This window comes from Nelumbo nucifera, chromosome 5 (assembly GCF_055504915.1).
Source record: "Nelumbo nucifera cultivar China Antique chromosome 5, China Antique-T2T, whole genome shotgun sequence".
NCBI lineage: Eukaryota > Viridiplantae > Streptophyta > Magnoliopsida > Proteales > Nelumbonaceae > Nelumbo > Nelumbo nucifera.
The window spans coordinates 77,906,861-77,929,428 of record NC_142653.1 but is presented as its reverse complement, the minus strand read 5'-3'; the positions used below and the strand labels follow the sequence as shown (position 1 = coordinate 77,929,428).

Sequence of the window (22,568 nt, the reverse complement as noted above, 5' to 3'; positions counted from 1 at the left end):
TTTATTTACATTAAATATCAAAAGTACATCAAAACTGATTGAAGCTAAGGGCATACAAAAACTGTCAAACAATAGCCCTATATATCGCTTCTGCACTTGATCTTGCCACAACTGTTTGTTTTTTACTCTTCCATGAGACTAGGTTACCCCCAACTAGGGTGCACACTCCTGAAGTTGATCTTCTGTCATCAAGGCATCCTGCCCAATCCGCATCTATATAGGTCTCTAGCTTCAGTTGTCCATGAACAGTAAACAATATGCCTCTGCCTGGATGTCCCTTCAAATATGCAAGGATCCTGTCAACTGCCTTCTAGTGCTGATCTCGTGGAGCATGCATGTATTGACTCGCTACACTTACTGCATAGGAGATGTCCGGTCTTGTTATACACAAGTATAGTAGCCGACCCACAAGTCTTTGGTATCTCCCAAGGTCCTTCACTGGTTCACCTTCTGATGCACTGATTCTATGGTTCTGATCAATGGGGGTGCTAGCTGCCTTTGTTCCAAGCTTCCCTATCTCTAGGAGAAGGTCCAAGACATACTTCCTTTGAGAGATAAAAATTCCATGTTTCGATCTTGCAACTTCGATGCCTAAGAAGTATCTTAGTTCTCCAAGATCCTTAATCTCAAATTCCTTATGCAGGTTCTTCTTCAGACTATCAATCTCACTCAGATCATTCCCAGTGACAACAATGTCATCCACATAAACAATTAGGATTGGCACCAAAGATCCCCTGCGCTTCACAAACAAGGTGTGATCAGATTGAGTTTGAGTGTAGCCAAAACAATTAGGGCATTTCTGAATCTGTCAAACCATGCTCTGGGAGATTGTTTCAAGCCATATAGTGACTTCTTCAGCTTGCATACCATTCCCTTTTCAGCATTATCATAAAAACTAGCTGGAAGATCCATATACACCTCTTCTTGCAGATCCCCATTTAGGAAAGCATTCTTTACATCCAGTTGAAACAAGGGCCAAGAGTATGAGGCAGCAAGAGAAAGGAGTATCCGAACAAAGGTCATCTTTGCAACTGGCGCAAATGTCTCTAGATAATCAATGCCATAGGTCTGTGTGTACCCTTTTGCAACAAATCTTGCCTTGTACTCTCTATACTTCCATCTGCCTTATACTTTACTGTGTAAACCCATCTGCATCCAACTGTCTCCTTGCCTTCTGGTAGGTCCACAATCTGCCATGTCTAATTCTTAATCAAAGCCTCCATCTCTTCTTGCATAGCTACCTTCCACTCAGGTTTGGAGAGAGCCTTACTAACACCCTTGGGTATAGACACTGAATCAAGAGAAGAGAGAAAAGCATGGTAGGAAGGAGAAAGTCCACTGTAGGATAAGTACTGTGAGATACAATGAGCAGTGCACTTTCTCTTCCCTTTTCTAAGAGCAATAGGGAGATCAAGGTTATCTGTAACAGTGTCAGTAGGATCAATGGGAACTGAAATAGTGGGATCAAGAGGAATACCTGGATCCGTATCAGCCGGATCTGGAGTCTCCAAGAGATCGATAGGAAGTGGTGTGAGTTTTGCTGTAGTGGAATCAACCGCCTTATGGAGTCTCTGCCGTGAGTAATGCTGTGAAATGGAACGCAAAGGAGGTGGCAAGGTGGGTGACATCAAGTGGTGGTCAAGCATAGGAGTAGACACAGGAACTGGAACTGGGAGAGGGATAGACTGCTGACTTACTTCCCCAAAACACTCCCCGTGAGAAGGATCCTTTGAGAAGAAGTACGTAGATTCAAAAAAGGTAACACCCATAGTAACATACCGGTTCCCAGAGGCTAGATCATAGCAGCGGTACCCTTTCTGATTCTTTGCATATCCAAGGAAAACACATTTCTTTGCCTTGGGATCAAGCTTCGAACGGTAAGGGCCAAGAATATGTGCAAAGTAGACACATCCAAACACCCTTAGAGGAATATGAAACATCTCCCCCTGAGGAAAAAGGAGGCTGAATAGGGTCCTGAATTCGAGTACACGAAAGGGCACTCTGTTAATCAGATATACTGTCGTGAGAACTGCATCACCCCAAAAATGAACCGGAACTGTGGCTGTGATCATCATGTTTCTTGGCGTCTCAACGATGTGTCTATTCTTCCTCTCTGCAACACCATTCTGCTGTGGACTATAGGAGCAACTGCTCTGATGGACAACACCATACTCCAACAGATATGAGGCAAGATGTCTCTCAAAATATTCCCTAGCATTGTTAGATCTGAACATCTTTATTCTTCTCCCAAACTGTGTTAGTACCATCTGGTGGAATTGCTTCACCAAGGATGGTACTTCATCGCGTGATTTCATCAGGTAAATCCAAGAATATCGAGAGAAATCATCCACAAACAGGAGAAAATAGCGATAGCCGCCCATAGAGGGAACATGATAAGGACCCCACACATCCGAATGAATAACATCAAAGGGAGAAACACATCTTTTATTACTAGGTTTAAAAGAGTGTACAATGCTTTCCAAGTTCACAACCCTCACACTTCAAACTTGACAGACTCACAGACTCAAACAGTTTTGGAAACAAACAACTCAAAGAAGAAAAGGATAAATGACCCAGACGGTTGTGCCAAAGCATAATCTGACCCACAGATTTTGACTCACTATCTCTGCAAACATGATGGCTTTAGTGAAGAGGGAGAACATCCAGGAGGTAGATTCCATTCACTTCACGACCACTCCCAATCGTCCTCATTGAATCCAGATCCTGCAAAATACAGTGTCCAAGAGAAAAAATTACTGAGCAGTTCAGATTCTTAGTCAAACTACTAACAGATAACAAATTAGTGCTCAATCTCGGAACATGGAGGAGAAAGGGTAAGCAAATAGAATCATTGATCTTGACAGATCCCTTCCCAGCAATAGGAACATGGGATCCATCAACTGTGGAGACCCTATCTCTGCTAGAACAGAACTGATAAGAAGAGAAAATAGTGGAGCAATGGGTCATATGCTCTGAGGCTCCAGAGTCTATAATCCAAGGAGATCTCTCCTTACCTGAAGCAGAAACATAGTTTGCAGTGACATGTGAACTACCTGTGTAGGCAAAGGAGGTAGAGTGAGCTCCACCTGTGCTACCTGTACCTTGTTGTCCGCTTACGGCTGAACTGGAACTAGTTGTATCCCTCTGATTCAAAAGTAACCCAAACCTCTCAAGCTCAGCCCTTACTGCAGCAGCTGCAACGGACTCCAAAGCAGCTGTAGTAGGGGGGCTGGAGTATCACCGGTAACTGCCATGTGCGCATTTCCTTTCTTATTCTTCAAGATGTGGGTGAAGCTTCCAACAAGTGTCTCTTGTATGCTTAGGCTTCTTACAGTAGTCACAGACCAAGTCCCTTTTGTCTTCCTTTTTGTTTTCATTGCCATTCTGTTTAGATTTCACAGCACTTACTATAGTAGACTGATCAGAACTGAGATTTTTCATCATTACATCGCTCCTGCACTCCTCTCCTAACACAAAGGCATATGCTTGGGAGAGAGTGACACTGCCCCTAAAAAGAAGATGCTGTCGTGCAATGTCATACTCAGGGTTAAGGCCAGCAAGGAATTCGAACACCCTATACTTCTCTAAATGTCTTTGATAGGTAGTTGCATCCTTGGTGGTTTCCCAAGCAAAGGTCTCTAGATGGTCGATCTCCTGCCACAGGGTCTTAAGGACTGAAAAATAGGCTGCAACAGATCTATCTCCCTGCCTTGTGGCAATAATTTGATTTCTCAGTTGATAAGCCCTAGCAACATTCTCCCTTTGTGAATAGGTTTCTGCAACCCCATCCCATATCTCCTTAGCAGTGTTTGCCCATAAAAATTTTTTACTTATATGTGGCAACATAGAATTACACAACCATGTCATTACCATATAATTTTCCTGCACCCACTGGGAGTTGCCAGTTTCGGGTTTCACCTCTTCACCAATAATTTACCCCAATTTTCTATGAGCCCCAATGGCCATCTTTGCAAATTGGGACCATTCCAAGTAGTTTGTACCATCCAACCTAATTGTAGTAATGGTCCCAGCTCTGAAGGGGTCTCCAGCACCTCCTCCCACTGGACCCATTTCATTCCTGGGCTTATATTCAACTCTGTGTCCCTCCATGTGTCTCAAAAGAGGTACAGAAAACAACCAAAAAATGCAGCAAGAACAAACAGAATACCTTCTGGAACCAACGACACTCCTTTGGTGTCTTGGACTTTCTTCTCACGAAAGATTCCTTTTCGGTGGGATAGGAGAAGAGAGAGAAAAAGCAACCGCCCTCTCTAGAAGCCTCCAAACCACATGGAACTTGAATCGCCCCTTACAAAAAACCCAGAGGAACCCTAAACAATTAGGGCACCACTACCTAGGTCAAAATTGAAGAGTCCAACAAAATCAGGACTCTTCTCCTTTCTCCAGTTTTTCCTGATTCTGATGAGAAACCCTAGACCAGTTACAAGGCATACAGATCCATCAAGAAAATCCAAAAACTGGGCTTACCTGAGAGCTTCGATCAACCTCTTAAATCTCCATGCAGTCGGCCGATCTAGGGCTGCAGGAGTGAATCTCTTCAAGAACCTTCAACCTGCTCTGATACCAAGTAGAAAGCCTTATGTGCTGATTCGGCCAAGCTTCTTGTGAAAGGAAGAGGAGAAAGTTGGGGGTAGGCACTTATTTTTTGCTCAAGTAACTTCAGTCTAAAACTCAACAAATGGAGGGATGGGTTCAGGCACTCACTATGGTGCCACAACACATCAAGTTTCTCAAATCCCCTAATTGTGGTTAATGTTAGCACACTCAGCATGATACAAAATGTCAGCATGCTAGCATGCCAATTGCCAACTGAGCAGCATTTCTGCAAGCACCAGCTTGAGACCCAAAGCATGCTAGCATGTGATAATGTACTAGACTGAGCAGCTCTAGCAAGCAGAATCTTAAGAGCTGGAGTTTTCTTACATGAAAAGCCATTGTGTGCTAGACTTCCCATCCTACCCTATCTAGCCTAATTTTTGTCAGTAAAACAAGGATTGTAAACTAAATGTTAAATACCATTGAATATTTGTAGTCTATTATTTTCTTTCTTGCAGAAAGAGAAAAGAAAGAAAAGAGAGAGGAGAGGAGAGAAGAGAGAGGAGAAGAGAAGAGAGGGAAAAAAGTTTGGGAGTCAAAAAGTGTTGTTGGCAGCGCCCAGCTTCTTATTTATAATGATATAACATAATAATAAATGGGAGATTACATTTATACCCCTAGTAGCGCAACCTAATAATAAACTAATTAACAGAAGAAAAGAACAAGCTGACAGCATCATAAGTTGACAGCACACTAACAGCAAAGATAAAATAATAACACTAATAACACTCCCCCTCAAGTTGGGCTAAATATGTCTATCATGCCCAACTTGTCACACAATTCATTGTGACATGAGTATGGAAGTCCCTTTGTGAGGACATCAGCTAGTTGCTCCTTGGAGTTAACATAAGGAGTACAAATTTCTCCCTTTTTCCAATTTTTCCCTTATGAAGTGTTTGTCCACTTCAATGTGCTTGGTCCTCTCATGCAGGACAAGATTGCTGGCAATTCTTATGGCTACCTTGTTGTCACAGTAGAGAGACATAGGCTTATGAACAGTAACTTCAAGCTCCCCTAGAAGAATTTTTAACCAAAGTACTTCAGCCACCCAATGTGCCATAGCCCACCCTATACTCCGCTTTAACACTTGACTTTGCTACCCCACTTTGTTTTCTACTTCTCCATGTCACTAGATTTCCTTCCACAAATGTGTAGTACCCACTTGTGGACTTTCTGTTATCCACAACACCTGCCCAATCAGCATTTGTATAGACTTCCACCTTCAAGTGATCATGTTTACTAAATGCCAAACCTGTTCCTAGATACTTTTTCAAATACCTAAGAATCCCCTCTACTGCCTCCATGAGTGGTTTCTTAGGGGAATGCATGAATTGGCTCAGAACCCCAACTAAATAAGCAATGTCTAGACGGGTCATGGGCAAATAAAGAAACCTTCCCACTAACCTTTGGAACTGTTTCACATCTTTAAGAGGTTCACCATCACAATCACCCAATTTATGGTCAACATCCATAGGAGTATCTGCTGGCTTTGCACCTAACTTGCTTGTGTCTTGTAACAGACCAAGGGTGCACTTCCTCTAAGAAATAAAGATGCCCCTTTTTGAGCAGGCAACTTCCATTCCAAGAAAGTACTTTAATGGACCCAGATCTTTCACTACAAATTGAGATGCTAGGAATTGTTTCAACTTTTGTATTTCTGAGTTCCAATTTCATGTAATGATGATATCATCCACATATACTATCAACACAACAACCTGTTTTTGACATCTCTTCACAAAGAGTGTGATCAGACTGACATTGCTTGAATTCTACTTGCTGGACTGCCATATGAAGCTTATTGAACCAAGCCTTGGGAGATTGCCTTAAACCATAAAGAGATTTTCTCAGTTTGCACACCTTATTTTCACTTCCCTTGGCACAGAATCATGGGGGTTGAACCATGTACACCTCCTCCTCTAGGTCACCATTTAAAAAGGCATTATTTATGTCCAGTTGATGCAATTCCCAATCAAGGTTAGCAACCAATGATAGAAGAACTTGAATTGAGTTCATCTTAGCTACTGGAGCAAATGTTTCATCATAGTCAATCCCATAGACTTTAGTGTGCTCTTTTTCTACTAATCTTTCTTTGTACCTTTCAACTGTTCCGTTTGCCTTGTGTTTAACTGTAAGCACCCACTTACACCCCATTGGGTCTTTCCCCCTTGGAAGATCCACCAATTGGCAACTCCCAAGTCTGATTTTTATGGAGAGAATTAATCTCCTCCTTCATAGCATCTGTCCATTCGGGGTATTTTAAGGCCTCTACAACATTTCTGGGTACGGAGATGCAATCAACTGCAGATAGGAAGGCTCGGTACGAGGGGAAAATGTGATCATAGGAAACATATTGGGTAATGGGGTGTTTGGTAGTGCATGACTTGATTCCCTTTCTTTGAGCAATAGGAATATCAAGGTCATCCACAACCAAAATGGGAGCAGGGGTATCAACAAGTGCTGCATTAAGGCCTAGTTCATTTGGACTTACCTCCTGGGAGTCTGAAGGTGTCGGTTGCTCAATGTTTGGTGGCTCCACATCTTTATCACATTAATGATCTCTACGGCATTTACGTTGAAAGACACGAAAGGGAGCAGGGTCTAGAATAGAAGGAAGAGAGACTTAGCGGACCTGGACCTGCTTCTCTTTTTCCACACTACTCTCCCCCTGAGGAGAAGAAGGGAAGAACAATTCAGACTCAAAGAAGGAAACATCCATAGAGACAAAAAACTTATGACTAATGAGACCAAAGCACTAGTAACCCTTTTGAGAGGAGGGATACCCCAAAAAGATACATGGAATAAACCGAGGGTCTAACTTACCACGACGGAGACAAATCATGGACAAAGGCACGACAACCAAACACTCTCATGGGAATGGAAAATAAAGGAGACTAGGGGAACAACAACTGATGAGGGGCCATGTAGTTCAACACTCTAGAGGGCATGCGATTGATGACATAAGAAGCTGCAAGTATAGCATACATCCAAAATCCGTTTGGTACATTCATGTGTAACATCATCCCTCGTGCTACCTCAAGGAGGTGTTCGTTCTTTCTTTTTGCAACACCATTTTGTTGTGGTGTTCTTGCACATGAGCTCCTGTGAATAGATCCATGAGAGGCAAGGAATTCATTGAGCTCACCATGGAAATACTCCTTTGCATTATCGGATTTTAAGAAGAGAGAGGGAAAATACTTTGGGAGTCTAAAAGTGTTGCTGGCAGCGCCCAGCTTCTTATTTATAATGATATAACATAATAATAAATGGGAGATTACATTTATACCCCCGGGGGCACACCCTAATAATAAACTAATTAAAAGAAGAAAAGAACAAGCTGACAGCACACTAACAGCAAAGATAAAATAATAACACTAACAACATCCATATTAATTTATTTATGATACTGCATCAATGCCTTACATTCAGAACATATCATTTTTCTTTTGTTTACTTTGAACCTAGGCACTGACTTGTTATTAGATTGACTAGAGAGGTCAAATGACTAGCTATTGCCTCACCACATTGATAATATTTATAATCCAATGTTAAAACACAATTAAAAATTAATTTCAGGAATGTGAAAAATTAAGATGGCATTTGGACACACACCACACACCACATGCCACAGACTGACATATGCATGGATGTGATAAAGGTTTCCTTTCCCCAACCTCATATTGTTCCCTGCCAACACAATTCCAACTCTCACAAATATACTCCATGAGGGTCTTGTAAAGTTCTAATATGGGATCCAAGGAATGAGACAAGACAAAAGAAACTCACTTTTTTTCTCAAGTTTATGAGAGAAACCAAAATTTGAGCAGTCAGACAAGACTACAAGTTAACAAAATACAAAACAAGACAAAAATCCAGAAAATAAGAAACATGCATGAGTTGTAAGTATCCTGAAAAGAAAAGAAAAAAACAAAACCATCATCATCCAAGCCTTATTCCAATTATGAGGTTGGCAATTGGATACATGAATCCTGTTTCGCCCATCTGTTCTGATTAATACCATATCCATTGTTAAATTATTAGAACTTAAGTCATTTTATTACTACTTCAATCCTGAAAAGAAAAAAAAATCCCTTGAAAATTTTTAAATTACACTAAAAACTAATAAAAACCGTACAACATGCAGATGACCAGCATTACCTTATCCAATCCATGAATCTTTTTTTCAGTGTTACATGGTTACATATGGAAATTTCAGCACTATGAAGAGTGGAATGCTGCAAACAGTATCTGTGTAGCCAACCCTCAATATCTGGGATAAGGTCTTAATAATGATATTGGTCTCTATTGCTTGGCATTTATGCCTTCATCGAAAAGGAATTCGATCAAATGTGTGGAGATCTACAGAGATCTTTAATTATTTAAAATATAATATACCTTCTCATGCACTATTAATCACTCCTATCTAACAACATATATATCTTCATAGAGATTATGGTTGTAACAAATGCTGTTCCAGTTTGTATTGCACCTGCTAATCCATGTCAATCAGATTGAAAGTGGTCTGCTACAGACCTATTTTATTCAGTAGTAGTGGATTTTATCCATTTCTCGCTAAAAGGATGACTACTACCCCTTGTATTGGACTAAGTATCTCTATTCTTGGTTCATTGTTGACCTTGCAATTTGAAACCCTAGGAATTGTTGATCTGAAATCAATCTGATGATTCATTTTGTATCCATAACTGAAACTTTTATTGATTTGTGAAAAAAACGTACTGTATATAATGTTAAACTTGACAGCCCTCAGCTTGAGGCAAGAAAAGGTACCTCACCCTCATTGTTTTGATTTAGATGTACAGTTTTAGTCATCCCCTCTAGCCTTTAGGAATTCCTATGTTAGAGACGACTATACAGGGGTAGTTTGGTCATTTTATTTATATTAAGAATGTGGTGTAATGTTTTTTATTTATGTTCTGATTTAAGTACTATGTCCCATACTTAATTAGGGTGCAAGTGTCACATCTTCTCTAGTTCGAATCAGTAATCTCTCCTATTCTATTATTTTCTCTCTTTTCTCTCTCTCTCTCTCATGCTATTATTATTGTCTGCTAATTAAAGGCTGAAACCAGTACAGATCAGTCCTGTAACAGAATAAAACATCAACCTGAAGTTTCATTAATTAATTTAGGAACAATCTTATCACATTAATGGAAAATGTAAGGCAAAGCAGAACCACTGTAACTCTAATAAATATTAGAATTGAGAACCTAAAGAAAAAGAAAAAGAAAAATATATTACACTTGACAGATGCATAATATGTAGCGAGGTCTGTGAGTCTGCATGCAACTATCTGGCAAATAATTAGTAATTTCCAGTTAATATGCATAATTTACCAAACATCCATGTGATACAATATAAACTTGATCCACAGCACTGCCTTGTTCAAGGATAACTTCTCCTGGGAGAAAAAACTCTTCATTTAACTTCATAACCTGCACAGGTTTTCTGCCCAAGATCACTACAACACTGGGTGATACATATAAATAAAAAATTTCCAAATGAAGATTGAACATACTATTTGATTTAGGAACTCGTCTGTGCATCCTTTGAAAAGAGGAACCTGTTGAATTATCTCGATGTATAAAGTCTGAGAAATCTGTGACAATACTAAGAACAATTAGTCACAACTGAAAGTAGAAGAATCCTACATGAACATTTTCTATTCATAGAATGACCAAATCTAGAGATGTCAATGGATCAAACTATGGTTCAAATGATAGATCTGTTTATGATTGCATCCAATCCAAACCCACTATCCAGTTATACAAAAAGGTCATTACGCAATATTGGTCACAACTATCTGGGCACTTGGGAGGGGTAGAATGGATCTAGACCTAACTGTAAGCAATTTTTTTGTTGCACAAAACAGCTACTCTCTTACCCAAACTTACATTTTTACACTTGTCAGCGCAAGATTTTGCTATTGCATCAAGCAATGGCCCCTTCCTATCCAATTATACAAAGAAAAAGGAAAGAAATAAAAGAGAGAAATGTTTCATTCAGGTTCAACTCTCAAAGCCATCATTTTTCTTAATTTTATTAAAGGTACATAATATTCAAATTCATTTATTTTGGATTGGAATTGAATCAAGATATACACAACATATAATTGGATCTACATATATCTAATCCAAATATAACTTGCTTACAGCCCTAACAAAATCTAGACATGGCTCTAAGAAGATGGGGTACCATGTTCTACATGGCCAAGCAAAAACCTAACTAGAGGATTACAAATTGAAGATCAAATAGTAATGCTTCTTTATACAAAGCACAATGATTTGTAGAGTTTCTGATGAAAACCAGATATCAGGATATGGGCTGAAGTATACAACTGAAGACCCAAAGAGCAGAAGAAAACCAAAAGGAGGTAATTTTTGGTATGGGCTCATCATCATAGTATTTTTTTTCAAGTTAATTGCATGCTGAATGGTAGCTGGCAGTTGGGATAGGAGTAGAGGAAGTGGTTTCTTCTTAATGCAATTTGAAATCTCCAATTCAGATCTCAATTGAAGCTTATTAACTTTTCTGATTTACTTTGTAGTAATTTGGAGGTTTAATTGGGTAATTCAGAATTTTTCTATTTATTCACTGGGAGTATAGTTGTAGTTGTTACATTCTATAAGAAGGTATAAAAATTAAAAGAACGAGTGTTAGCCCATATACTATTTTTCCTAAATTCAACGTCTCTCTGTCTCTTCTTTCCTTTTCTCTCTTCTTTTCTGCTCTTCTATTCTTATTTTTCTATTACAAATCTTCCGAGTTAGTATCAAAGAAACTAATTTCCCTTTTCATGCACTAATAGACAAGCATTGAGCTAGTCCCTATTAATCAGTGTTTTAAAAGCGCAAGGCGCAAAAAAGGCACAAGGGCCAATTTGCGCCCGAGGCGAGAGGCACGAGGCGAGGCACGTGCCATTTTAAAGCAAGGTGCAAAAATATTAAACATAATATTAATAAGAAATATAAACTTAATTTTTAAAATTAATGATTTTAAAAAACCTATTATCTAAAATTAAAATACATAAACATAACAAGTAAATCATATTCAAATGAAATTTTCAAAATAAAACCAAACATATAAAACATTTTCAAGCATGTAAAGCCCACGATCTCTTTTTTCCTCAATTGCATTACTTCAAGTAGCTAATGTGATGTAAAACATATTACATTCCTAATTCTATGAGTCACCTTTGTGCCACACCCCTCAAGACAAAAGCCCAAAACTGGAGCTCCAAGAACCCCCCTTGAGGCAAAAAAGCATACAATTTTCAAAAGGCGCATGCCTGGGCCAAGGCGCAAGGCGCATCAGGTGTGTGCCTTTTGAAAGTGCTGCACCTAGGACCTGGCCGAGGACCTACCCTAAAATGTGCCTCGCCTGGCGCCTAGGCACACCTCAGGCACGCCTTTTAAAGCACTGCTACTGATGTCAAATCAGCAGGGCTGTAGCAGGCCTATAATTGATGAAGAAAACACCCCTAAATCTATTATATAGTTTTTCATTGAGTTTTTTCTTCTTTTTCTTTTTTCCTTTTTGGATGAATAACAGAAAGTACTTGATTATATTGTCATTTTTTTGATGAACCATGACGTATTTTATTAAGATAAATAAATAAAATAAGCTGACAAGTGGATACAAAACAGAGTTCTCCCAGAAGTTGCAAGTTGCTGCCTTAAAAACAACGTAAAATTACAATTGAGCCCAGAATAAGAGATCCCTCTTCACCCCTTGCTTAGCTAGTAGATCAGCCAGCCCATTTGCCGACCTCCTCTCCCTCTGAACTCTCACTGAGATTAGAATTTAGAAGTAAACCACTTGAACCTCCTCATCTCTCTCCTAAAAGACCAAGCTACTGTCTCTGGTTCTTTCAGCCACCCAGTTACACTTTAGAGTCACCTTCAATGATCAACCTCCTAAAGTTCAACTCTAACAGTTTGTGCTCCCTGTATAGCAGCTTGCACCTCTGCACTAACCACATCCCCCACTCCAATAGGGCCAGAGAATAAGGCAACAATCTGTCCCTCTTCATTCCTAAATACACCCCCAATACCAGAAGGTCCAGGATTGCCAAGGCTGCTGCCGTCAAAGTTGAGCTTTATGAAGCCTTCTTCTAGGGGCTTCCAGTCTACAACAGGTTTGTCCTTAACCAAAGAAGAGTTTGCAACAGATTCCCAGTTTCTCCATATGTCTTCAAAGGAGAAAAGTGAGAATAAATCCAAAGCTTTGTCCCAGTTAATAGCCCTTATTAGCATACATTCCCAAACAGTAGCTACATCCCTTTCTTTATTATTAAAAGTCCTGTTATTTCTTTCCTCCCAAACTGTCCATACAAAAGCAGCCCTAACACATCTCCATAAAATTCTACCTCTTCTCTTAGGCAGTTAGGCCACCTGAAAGTTGTAGGGTTGAAAAGCCCCCTGATTTGCAGAGGCATCGTCCACCTACGCCCAGAAAGACCAAAAATTATTTTCCAAAGATTCACAACAAGAGGACAAGAAATTAGAAGATGGTAACAACCCTCTCCATTTGCTTTGCAAAGGAGTTGGGCCTTTTCTTTGCAAGGTATCCAAAGTGTTTAATTTCCCAAGAGAGGCTTCCCAACAAAGGGATCCAACCTTAAGGGGAATGGTCTTAGACTAGACTTCTTTCCAAAAGAAATGTTGAGGGTTAGGAACTGAGCACAACTGAGAGAAAAAAGAGACACAAGAAAAAAAGACCCAGAGAATTGGGAATCCAGATTCTAGCATCATTGTTATCAGGCCTGTATTTAATTAAATAAATAAAAAAAAGGCTTCTGGTATGAGCCTAGAAGGAGAAGAGTTGAAGAAGAAGAAGAGAAGTGCTGCCCAGAATGTTTAATTCATAATAAAAGGTAAAATTACACTATTACCCCTGTACACAAATACTTGAGAATAGAGACAAAAGGCACTGATTTTAAGAAGGGAAAAGACAAAAATAACCCTGAAACAAAGCTGTATTTTAACACTCCCCCTCAAGTTGGAGCATATATATCATAAACTCCAACTTGTTACAAATGTATTTCATCCGAGCACCACTCAAGCCTTTGGTCAACAAATCAGCTAGTTGATCTTCAGACTTCACGTATGGGGTAATGATTTCTCCACTGACCACCTTTTCTCTAACAAAGTGGCAATCCACCTCTATGTGTTTGGTCCTCTCATGATACACTGGATTGGAAGAGATATAAATGGCAGCCTGGTTGTCAAAAAATAGCTTCATGGGGGTTGTGATTGGTATTCCCATCTCTTGTAACAATTGTCTCAACCACACCAACTCACATGTAGTGTGGGCCATGGCTCTGTACTCGGCCTCAGCACTACTCCTAGCCACCACATTCTACTTCTTGCTTTTCCAAGTAATCAAATTCCCTACCAAAAAAGTGCAGTAACCAGTTGTTGATTTCCTGTCAGTAACCGACCCTGCCCAATCAGCATCTATGTATCCTTCCAAGGAAAGTTTCCCCTCTTTCTTATACAACAACCCTTAACCTAGAGCCCCCTTCAAATAGCATAGAACTCTAACAATGCCTTCCCAATGGATTGTCCTTGGGTTCTGGATGAATTGGCTCAATAATCCAATGCTGAAGGAAATGTTAGGTCTTGTAATGGTTAAATAAATCAGTTTTCCTACTACTCTCATGTACTGTCCAGGATCATCTAGCGGCTCCCCCTCACTATCAAACATCTTCACATTTGGATCTATAGGGGTATCCACTGGCTTTGCCCCTAAAAGGCTATTTTCATCCAACAGGTCAAGCAAATACTTCCTTTGTGAGAGAGAGACTCCCAACTTTGACCTTGCTACTTCTATGCCCAAAAAATATTTCAAGTTCCCCAAGTCCTTAGTCTGGAACTGGTTTTGTAAAAACTGTTTGAGCTTTTCAATGCATTCTCATCACTTCCTATGATAATGATGTCATCAACATAGACTGCTAACACAATCTTCCCAGAGGTAGTGTCTCTACTGAACACTAAATGATCAACCCTACATTGTGTCATCCCAAACTATTGTACTACACTACTGAATCTCCCAAACTAGACCCCCGAAGATTGCTTCAACCCATAAATTGCTTTCTTCAATCGACACACCTTACCTTCCTCCCCCTGAGCAACGTACCCTGGAGGTTGCTCCATATACACCTCTTCCTTTAGGTCACCGTAAAGAAATGCATTTTTAATATCCAACTAGAACAACGGCCAATCAAAGTGTGCAACAAGGGAAATAAGCACCCGGACCGAACCCGTTTTAGCCATAGGTGAAAAGGTATCAGTATAATCAACACCATAGGTCTGTGTATACCCTTTAGCTACTAAGCGTGCTTTATATCTCTCCACTCTACCATCGACACAATGCTTAACAGTGTAAACCCACCGACAGCCAACTGCTTTCTTTCTTGGAGGCAGAGAAGTGAGGTCCCAAGTATGATTAGATTAAAGAGCATGAAATTCCTCATCCATCACCCTTTTTCCATTCCAGAGAGAGAAGAGAATCTTGAAGAGATCTAGGAACAAACACAGACGATAAAAGGGATACAAAATTGATGTATTATGCCATGAGATTCAAAAGAATGTCTATTCTTCCGCTCAGCCACTCCATTTTGTTGTGGAGTAGAGGAGCAAGATGATTGATGTGTTATGCCATGAGATTCAAAGAACATACGAAATGGGCGTTGAAAATATTCTTTTGCATTGTCAGATTGAAAGTATTTAATGGAGATACCAAATTGATTCTTAATTTCAGCATAAAAGGAGAGAAATATATCAAACACCTCTGTACGAGTTCATTAAATAAATCCAAGTCATTCTTGAAAAATCATCAACAAAGGAAATAAAATATTTAAAACCATTGTAAGATTCAATTGGACAAGGACCCCAAACATCTGAATGAACAAGTTCAAAAAGACATGAGACTCTAGTAGGCTCCCTTGGAACAAAAGAGACACGATGATGCTTACTAAGCTGATAAGCTTCACACTGTAACACACGAACAAACACAACCTCTGGAACAAGACTCTGGAGAGCTGGAATAGAAGGATGACCCATTCAACAGTGCCACTACAATGGTGTAATAGAGGAATGAAGAGCTGTTTGTGACCCACCACCATCAAGATAATACAATCCTCCAGCTTCATGCCTGCCACCAACCGTCTTCCCCGTCTTGAGATCCTAAAAAAATGCAATAGGACGGAAAGAATGAGACGGAGCAATTCAAAGTTTTTGTCAACTTACTAGTAGACATAAGACTAAAGGGAAATTTAGGAACATATAAGACCGACGATAAAGTAAAATCAGAATGTAAAGAAACATCACCAATACCAGAAACACGGGATGTAGTACTACCGAAAGAAGACATGTTGTACCTAACTTTGCAAGAGTTGCAGTATTACCGAAAGAAGAAGACAGACGAAGTTTTTCATACTCTTCTTGGGTGATGGAAACCATTTCCTTCTCCTTCCCAGTACTTATTGCAGTGGAGTCTATGAAAATTTGACAGAAAAAATTTGATTGTATTGTCTTGGAAGGAGCATATACACAACTTTATATAGAATTACAGAGCTAATTTACAAGGTGATAAAATAAGAAACTAACTTTTCCTAAAAAACTAATTTCTATATAAGTGGGATTCTCCAATTAATATCCCATGATTCTAGGAAATTAAGTTTCCTAAACTGATGGACCTAAAATTATGGAGAATCAATCAGAGAGTCAATCTTCTACTTTCCAACACTCCCCCTCAAGCTGGTGAATATGCATCTTTCATCCCCAGCTTGGAGATAAGTCCTTGGAATGCCACACTACAAAGCCCTTTTGTCAGCACATCTGCCAGTTGACCATTCGTTGAGATGTATGGAGTGCAAATTAATCCGCTATCCAGCTTTTCCTTTATGAAATGCCTATCTATCTCAATGTGCTTTGTCCTGTCATGTTGGACGGGATTGTGAGCAATGTTAATAGCTGACTTGTTGTCACAGAATAATCTCATTGGACCTTCCCATCTGATCTTTAGGTCTTCCAAAATTATCTTGAGCCATAGTAATTCACATACTCCCTGAGCCATTGCCCTGAATTCTGCCTCTGCACTTGATCTAGCTACCACATTCTGCTTCTTACTCCTCCATGTCACAAGATTTCCTCCAAGGAATGTTCAGTAACCTGTAGTGGACCGCCTATCCATGGGAGAGCCTGCATAATCTGCATCGGTGTATGCCTCTAGGGTTAATCCAGTATTTCTTTTAAACAAGATTCCTTTGCCAGGATTAGCCTTTAGGTAATGTAGTATCCTATAGACTGCCTGTAGGTGAATCTCTTTCAAGTTGTGCATAAACTGGCTAATCACGCTCACGGCATATGCTATGTCTAGCCTTGTGTGGGCAAGATATATAAGTTTTCCTACTAATCTTTGGTACATTTCCCTATTCACGGCTGGATCTTCATTTGCTTCTCCCAATTTGTGATTTGGCTCAATCGGTGTGGAGGATGGTTTGCATGCTAACTTTCCTGTCTCTCTTAAAAGATCTGTTACATATTTCTGTTGTGAGATAAAGATGCCTTCTCTGGAATGAGCTACTTCAATCCCTAGAAAATACTTCAATCTCCCAAGTTCTTTTATTTCGAATTCTTTGACTAGGCATCTTCTCAAGGCTTCCTTCTCCTTTTCATCATTTCCTGTCACAATTATGTCATCGACATATACCAGAAGAGCCGTGACTCCCCCTACATCCGAATGCTTTATAAAGAGTGTATGATCTCCCCGACTTTGTTTGTATCCAATGGCAAGCATAACTTTAGTAAATCTTCCAAACCACGCCCTAGGTGATTGCTTGAGACCATATAGTGCTTTTTGCAACCTGCAAACTTTATTTCCTTTTAGATTTCCTTTGAAGCCCGGAGGAATATCCATGTATATCTCCTCCTCTAAATTACCGTGAAGAAAAGCATTCTTTACATCAAATTGCTCCAAGTACCAATCGAAGTTAGCTGCTAGTGACAACAAAATTCTTACCGTATTCATCTTAGCCACTGGAGCGAATGTCTCCTGATAGTCAACACCATAGGTTTGTGTATATCCTTTTGCCATGAGTCTTGCCTTGTACCTTTCTAGAGAGCCGTCTGACTTGTACTTTACTGTGAAAACCCACTTGCAGCCCACGGGTTTCTTTCCTGGTGGTAGGTCAACAATTTCCCATGTTTGATTCTTATCTAGAGCCTGCATCTCTTCTCTCATAGCATCTTTCCATTTCTCATCAAATAATGCCTCAGATAAAGTATTAGGAATATGAATGGTGTTTAGACTAACAAGGAAACTCCTATGTGATGGTGAGAATTTTTTAAAGGACACAAAATTTGCTAAGGGATATAAGGGATGTTTAGTGCATTCTCTTGTGCCTTTCCTAAGGGCAATAGGAAGATCTTGGTCAGATGCTAATTCAGAAGAAATTTCTGAAACTGTATTTACCTCATTCTCAAGATTAGGAGTTGAATCTTGAACCTGCACAAGATTAGGATCCTGGTTTCTTCTTCTTGAATATACCTGCAATCTCATAGAGTCACAAAGTTCATCATTCTCTGTCATGGATCTGGTATGAATGGGTGAAGAAGTTGGTTTGGTTTGAGGTGGTTCGATAGGTGCAGATACGGATTGAACTGGTATAGATGCTGAGTTTGGGTGTTGAGAAACTGTAGGTAGACCAAGCGGGAACAATTCTCTGTCCTTATCTTCAATGAATGACAAAGACTCCCCCTGAAGATAAGGTTGAGTGAAATATGGTGTTTTTTTTTCAAAAGTGACATCAATAGAGACAAAGAACTTTTTAGTAGGTGGGTGGTAACACTTATAACCCTTTTGGGTGGACGAATAACCCACAAAAATACACTTGATGGCTCTTGGATCTAACTTCCCTCTATTATGGGTATGAACATGGACAAAAGCAGTGCATCCAAAGATTCTTGGGGTGAGATTATTTGTTGTACGTAGATCGGGATAAAATTGAGAAAGTGTTGAGAAAGTGTTTCCATTTTGTACACTTGTGCTGCATCACGTGCTTTTGAATATGTTTGTCGGACGGCATCCCAGATCTCTTTAGCCGTGGATAAAAACATACACGTGTCGCTGATTTCAGGATTCATTGAATTCCATAACCATGACATGATCATGGAGTCAGCTTCGTCCCATGCATCAAATCTTGGATCTCCTTCCTTCAGTCCCGTCCCTAAGAGATGGCTAAGCTTTCCTTTTCCCTTTAAATATGTTCGAACAAACTGAGACCACTTCAAATAATTTTTCCCGTTCAACCTATATGCTGCCTGAATGTTTTGCAGGTCGCCAGATGCTTGATGTGAGGAAACTTCTTCCGATTGTGCAATAGTATTTGATACGGTGGCTTCTGACATATTGGGTGGGCTTCAAGAAAGAGAAAAAAACAGACAATGAAGGTCTGAAAAACTTAGTAAGGATTGACGATGAAGGCCTAAAGAATCTTTCAGCCAATGTAAAAAAAAAAGGTAACTGTAATGCTCCACCAAACTGAAGAGTGGAACGAAACCACTCAAAATCAAAACTGATCCAAATGAAACCAAAGGAATTCAGTAAATCTGCTCTGGGCAACACCAGATCTAAGATTTCAGACTGATCTAATGTCTCTACAAAGAGATCCAAGAAAACAAGGATGAATCCAATGGCGCAACAGTCCAGAAGAAGCAAAAATGTAGAGTTCAGATCTGTAGCCGATCTCGAAGAAGAATCAAGGACACTCAAGAGCCTCCCAAATACTGTTTGAGAGTTCTTGAACGCAGCAAAGATGACCAAAGAGATACTATGTGTGGATTAGGTCGTAACCTGGCTCTGATACCATGTGAAAATTTGAGAGAAAAAATGAATTGATTGTATTGTCTTGGAAGGAGCATATACACAACTTTATATAGAATTACAGAGCTAATTTACAGGGTGATAAAATAGGAAACTAACTTTTCCTAAAAAACTAATTTCTATATCAGTGGGATTCTCCAATTAATATCCCATGATTCTAGGATATCCCATGATTCTAGGAAATTAAGTTTCCTAAACTGATGGACCTAAAATTATGGAGAATCAATCAGAGAGTCAATCTTCTACTTTCCAACAGAGTCATCTCTCGTAGTACCACTATGTCCTTCTATAATAGCATGATTGGCCCGAAGGTGGGCCATGCAGATCATAACAGTGGTTCACAGTGTGTCCTTCCCATCCACAATAGCTGCATTCTTTGATCATTCCTCGACCAGCAATATTGACTCCACAACCTCTAAAATTCCCATCTCTACCACCATTGTGACCTCCTCTCACACCACGGTTACCACCTCCGGGATAGCTACTTCTACCACGTGAGCCACCTCTACCACCTCTGGTTGCAGCTAGGATCAACTTCTCTAATACTGGAGAGCTATTTGTATGTGGACTCGTAACCCTTCTTACTCTAGAGAAGACTTCTGATAGTGTAGGTATGTCACTGCTACCTAAAATCTGGGCATGCATTGGTTCAAATTCAGACCTCAATCCATAAAGAAAACGTGACACATCCAACTGATCTCTCTGTTGTTTTTGCACTTTGAGATCAATTGAAAGAGGCTGATATGAATCCAATTCATTCCACAAACTCTTCAAGCAAGCATAGTACTCTTCCACACTCCTATCACCTTGTTGTAATTGAAAATACACCTGATACAATTGATAGATTCTAGTTACATTGTCTTGTCCAGAATACAACTGCTTAGCATGTTCCCAAATTTCTTGCGCAGTGTCAAAGAACATAAGATTCACACTGATACGAGGTTCCATATTGTTCCAAAGACATGTCATAATCAGTGCATTCTCCTAGATCCAATCATCATACCTTGCAGCTCCTAGGTCTGGTTTGTTTTCTTTAATATATTTTAACTTTCCTCTCGCCATCAAATTTACCTCCACCGACTTTGCCCATGGTACATAGTTGGCACCATTAAGTTTAACCAACGTCATTTGTACAGCCATGAAATCAGGTTGTACCATCACACTAGTTTTGTATTCACTGCTAGAGGCAGCCATCAATTACTTCTGCAACACTCTCCCTAGACGAACACCTTCCCAACTCAACAACAGCATTCAACCAACTTGGCTATTGTTTTTGAAAATTCAACAGCATAGCCGCAACCCCTAAACCTGGAATATCAGCATAAAAACTTCTACAAGTCAACTAACCTCCTGATTCCTAGAAAACAACCCACCAAACACATCAACCACAACCAACAATCAGCCGAACTTCACATTCATAGTCCCTCTTTGAACTGCCAAGTAGAGAGAGTCTAAACCACCATCAAACAGTCGACCAACGATGCAGGTTGAGGCATAGAAGCCTCTTAACCTTCTGGGCGATCAGCCCTTTTAGGTTCTTCCCCTTCCTTTGTTCTCATATTGGTATAAAAACTCAGCCAAACCAGTTGCAGGCATCCTTCAGTGATGCAGTCAAGAAACTCGATCAACCAGGTTCTGATACCATGTTATCAGGCCTGTATTTAATTAAATAAATAAAAGAAGGCTTCTGGTATGAGCCTAGAAGGAGAAGAGATGAAGAAGAAGAAGAGAAGAAAGGTCGAACAGAATAGGGCTACACAGCTTCTATCGAAGAAGAGAACTGTCACCCAGAATGTTTAATTCATAATAAAAGGTAAAATTACACTATTACCCCTGTATACAAATACTTGAGAATAGAGACCAAAAAACACTGATTTAAAGAAGGGAAAAGACTAAAATAACCCTAAAACTGGGCTGAATGGGCCCTAGTAACTATTCTTTTATTTATGTGGTGTGTTATTTATTTGTTTGTTAATGGGCCTGTTATTTCTTTTTATAAGTTTATTTTAAGTTCTTGCTTAGCTGGCCACCCACTTAAGGGCATACTTGTAATTAACTTAGAAAATGAAGATTAACAAAAGGATTAGTGAGGGGAGAGAGGAGATTATCGAATTCTCCTTCTTCCTCTTCTTTTCTCCATCTTCTTCTTTTGTTCTGCTGTCTTCTACCTTTCTTCTACTTTTTTTCTCTATTTTTAATCAAGTTTATATCAATTTTAGAGGACTGATTTACTTCTTGGTATCAGAGCAGGTTTTTTCCCTTCCCTTTTTTCTTTTCTCTTTTCCTATACACCCTTCGATTAGGAGAGTGTATGGAGAGATAAGTTCCCTATAGTTTAGAGGATCTTTTGCCTCGTTGATGGAGGATTTGGAGAGTTGAAGTCTAGTCGAAAACTGCCAACAAATGATACTGTATTTTTCTACCCAAAACCCTAGCCGATTAGAGAGCTTTAAAGTTACGGGTCAAGGAGAAGCTTTTGGTGTGGCGCTCAGTGCTTGGGAGGTGTATTTTGAATCCTAGAAGTGTGCAATTAAGACTTGAAGGAGGTTGGGAAGCTCTGGTAGGAGCGACTGCCTCTTCTCTCTCTTCCCTTTTTAATGGAGTAACCACAATTAAGTTGCATGTAACCAATTACCAAGCTTGGGCACAGTCTATATGGATTTGTCTGCAGTTAAGGTAAATTAGGGTATCTAACAGACAGTAAAGTGAAACCCATAGAGACAGACCCTGCATTTGAGAAATGAATGCAAGAGAACTACACAGTAATCGGATGGTTGGTCAACTCTATGCAGTCCCATATAAGTCAACATTATCTTTGAATATCTTCATCCAAGGAGATCTGGGACAGTGTTACAGAAACCTATTCACAGAAGTTGAATGTGGCAAGAGCTCATAAGTTGAAGAGTGTAGCAATCTACTACTCTATGCTGAAATCACTATGGTAGGAAATTGATGTTGAGACAGTTGTATGGGAGAGTAATAAGGATGCATAGGAAACTAGTGGAACGGAACAGGGTGTTTGAGTTTCTTATAGGACTCAACCTTAA

At 39.7% G+C, this 22,568-nt stretch overlaps 1 protein-coding gene across 5 annotated transcripts in view; it reads right to left on the bottom strand.

Moving 5' to 3' along the window:
- The window catches only part of LOC104593904 (potassium channel KOR2-like), a 146,479-nt gene that overhangs the window by 100,486 nt on the left and 23,425 nt on the right, over positions 1-22,568 (bottom strand). For all 5 annotated transcript variants that reach the window (XR_016076316.1, XR_016076317.1, XM_010253995.3 and 2 more), the window contains exons 6-7: positions 10,151-10,231; positions 9,969-10,067 (exon numbers count right to left, since the gene is read on the bottom strand). Coding sequence is in view for 3 of the 5 variants with exons in the window: in XM_010253995.3 (XP_010252297.1) it covers positions 9,969-10,067; positions 10,151-10,231 (180 nt within the window). In the remaining 2 variants the exon portion in view is untranslated. The remainder of the gene's footprint in view (positions 1-9,968; positions 10,068-10,150; positions 10,232-22,568) is intronic.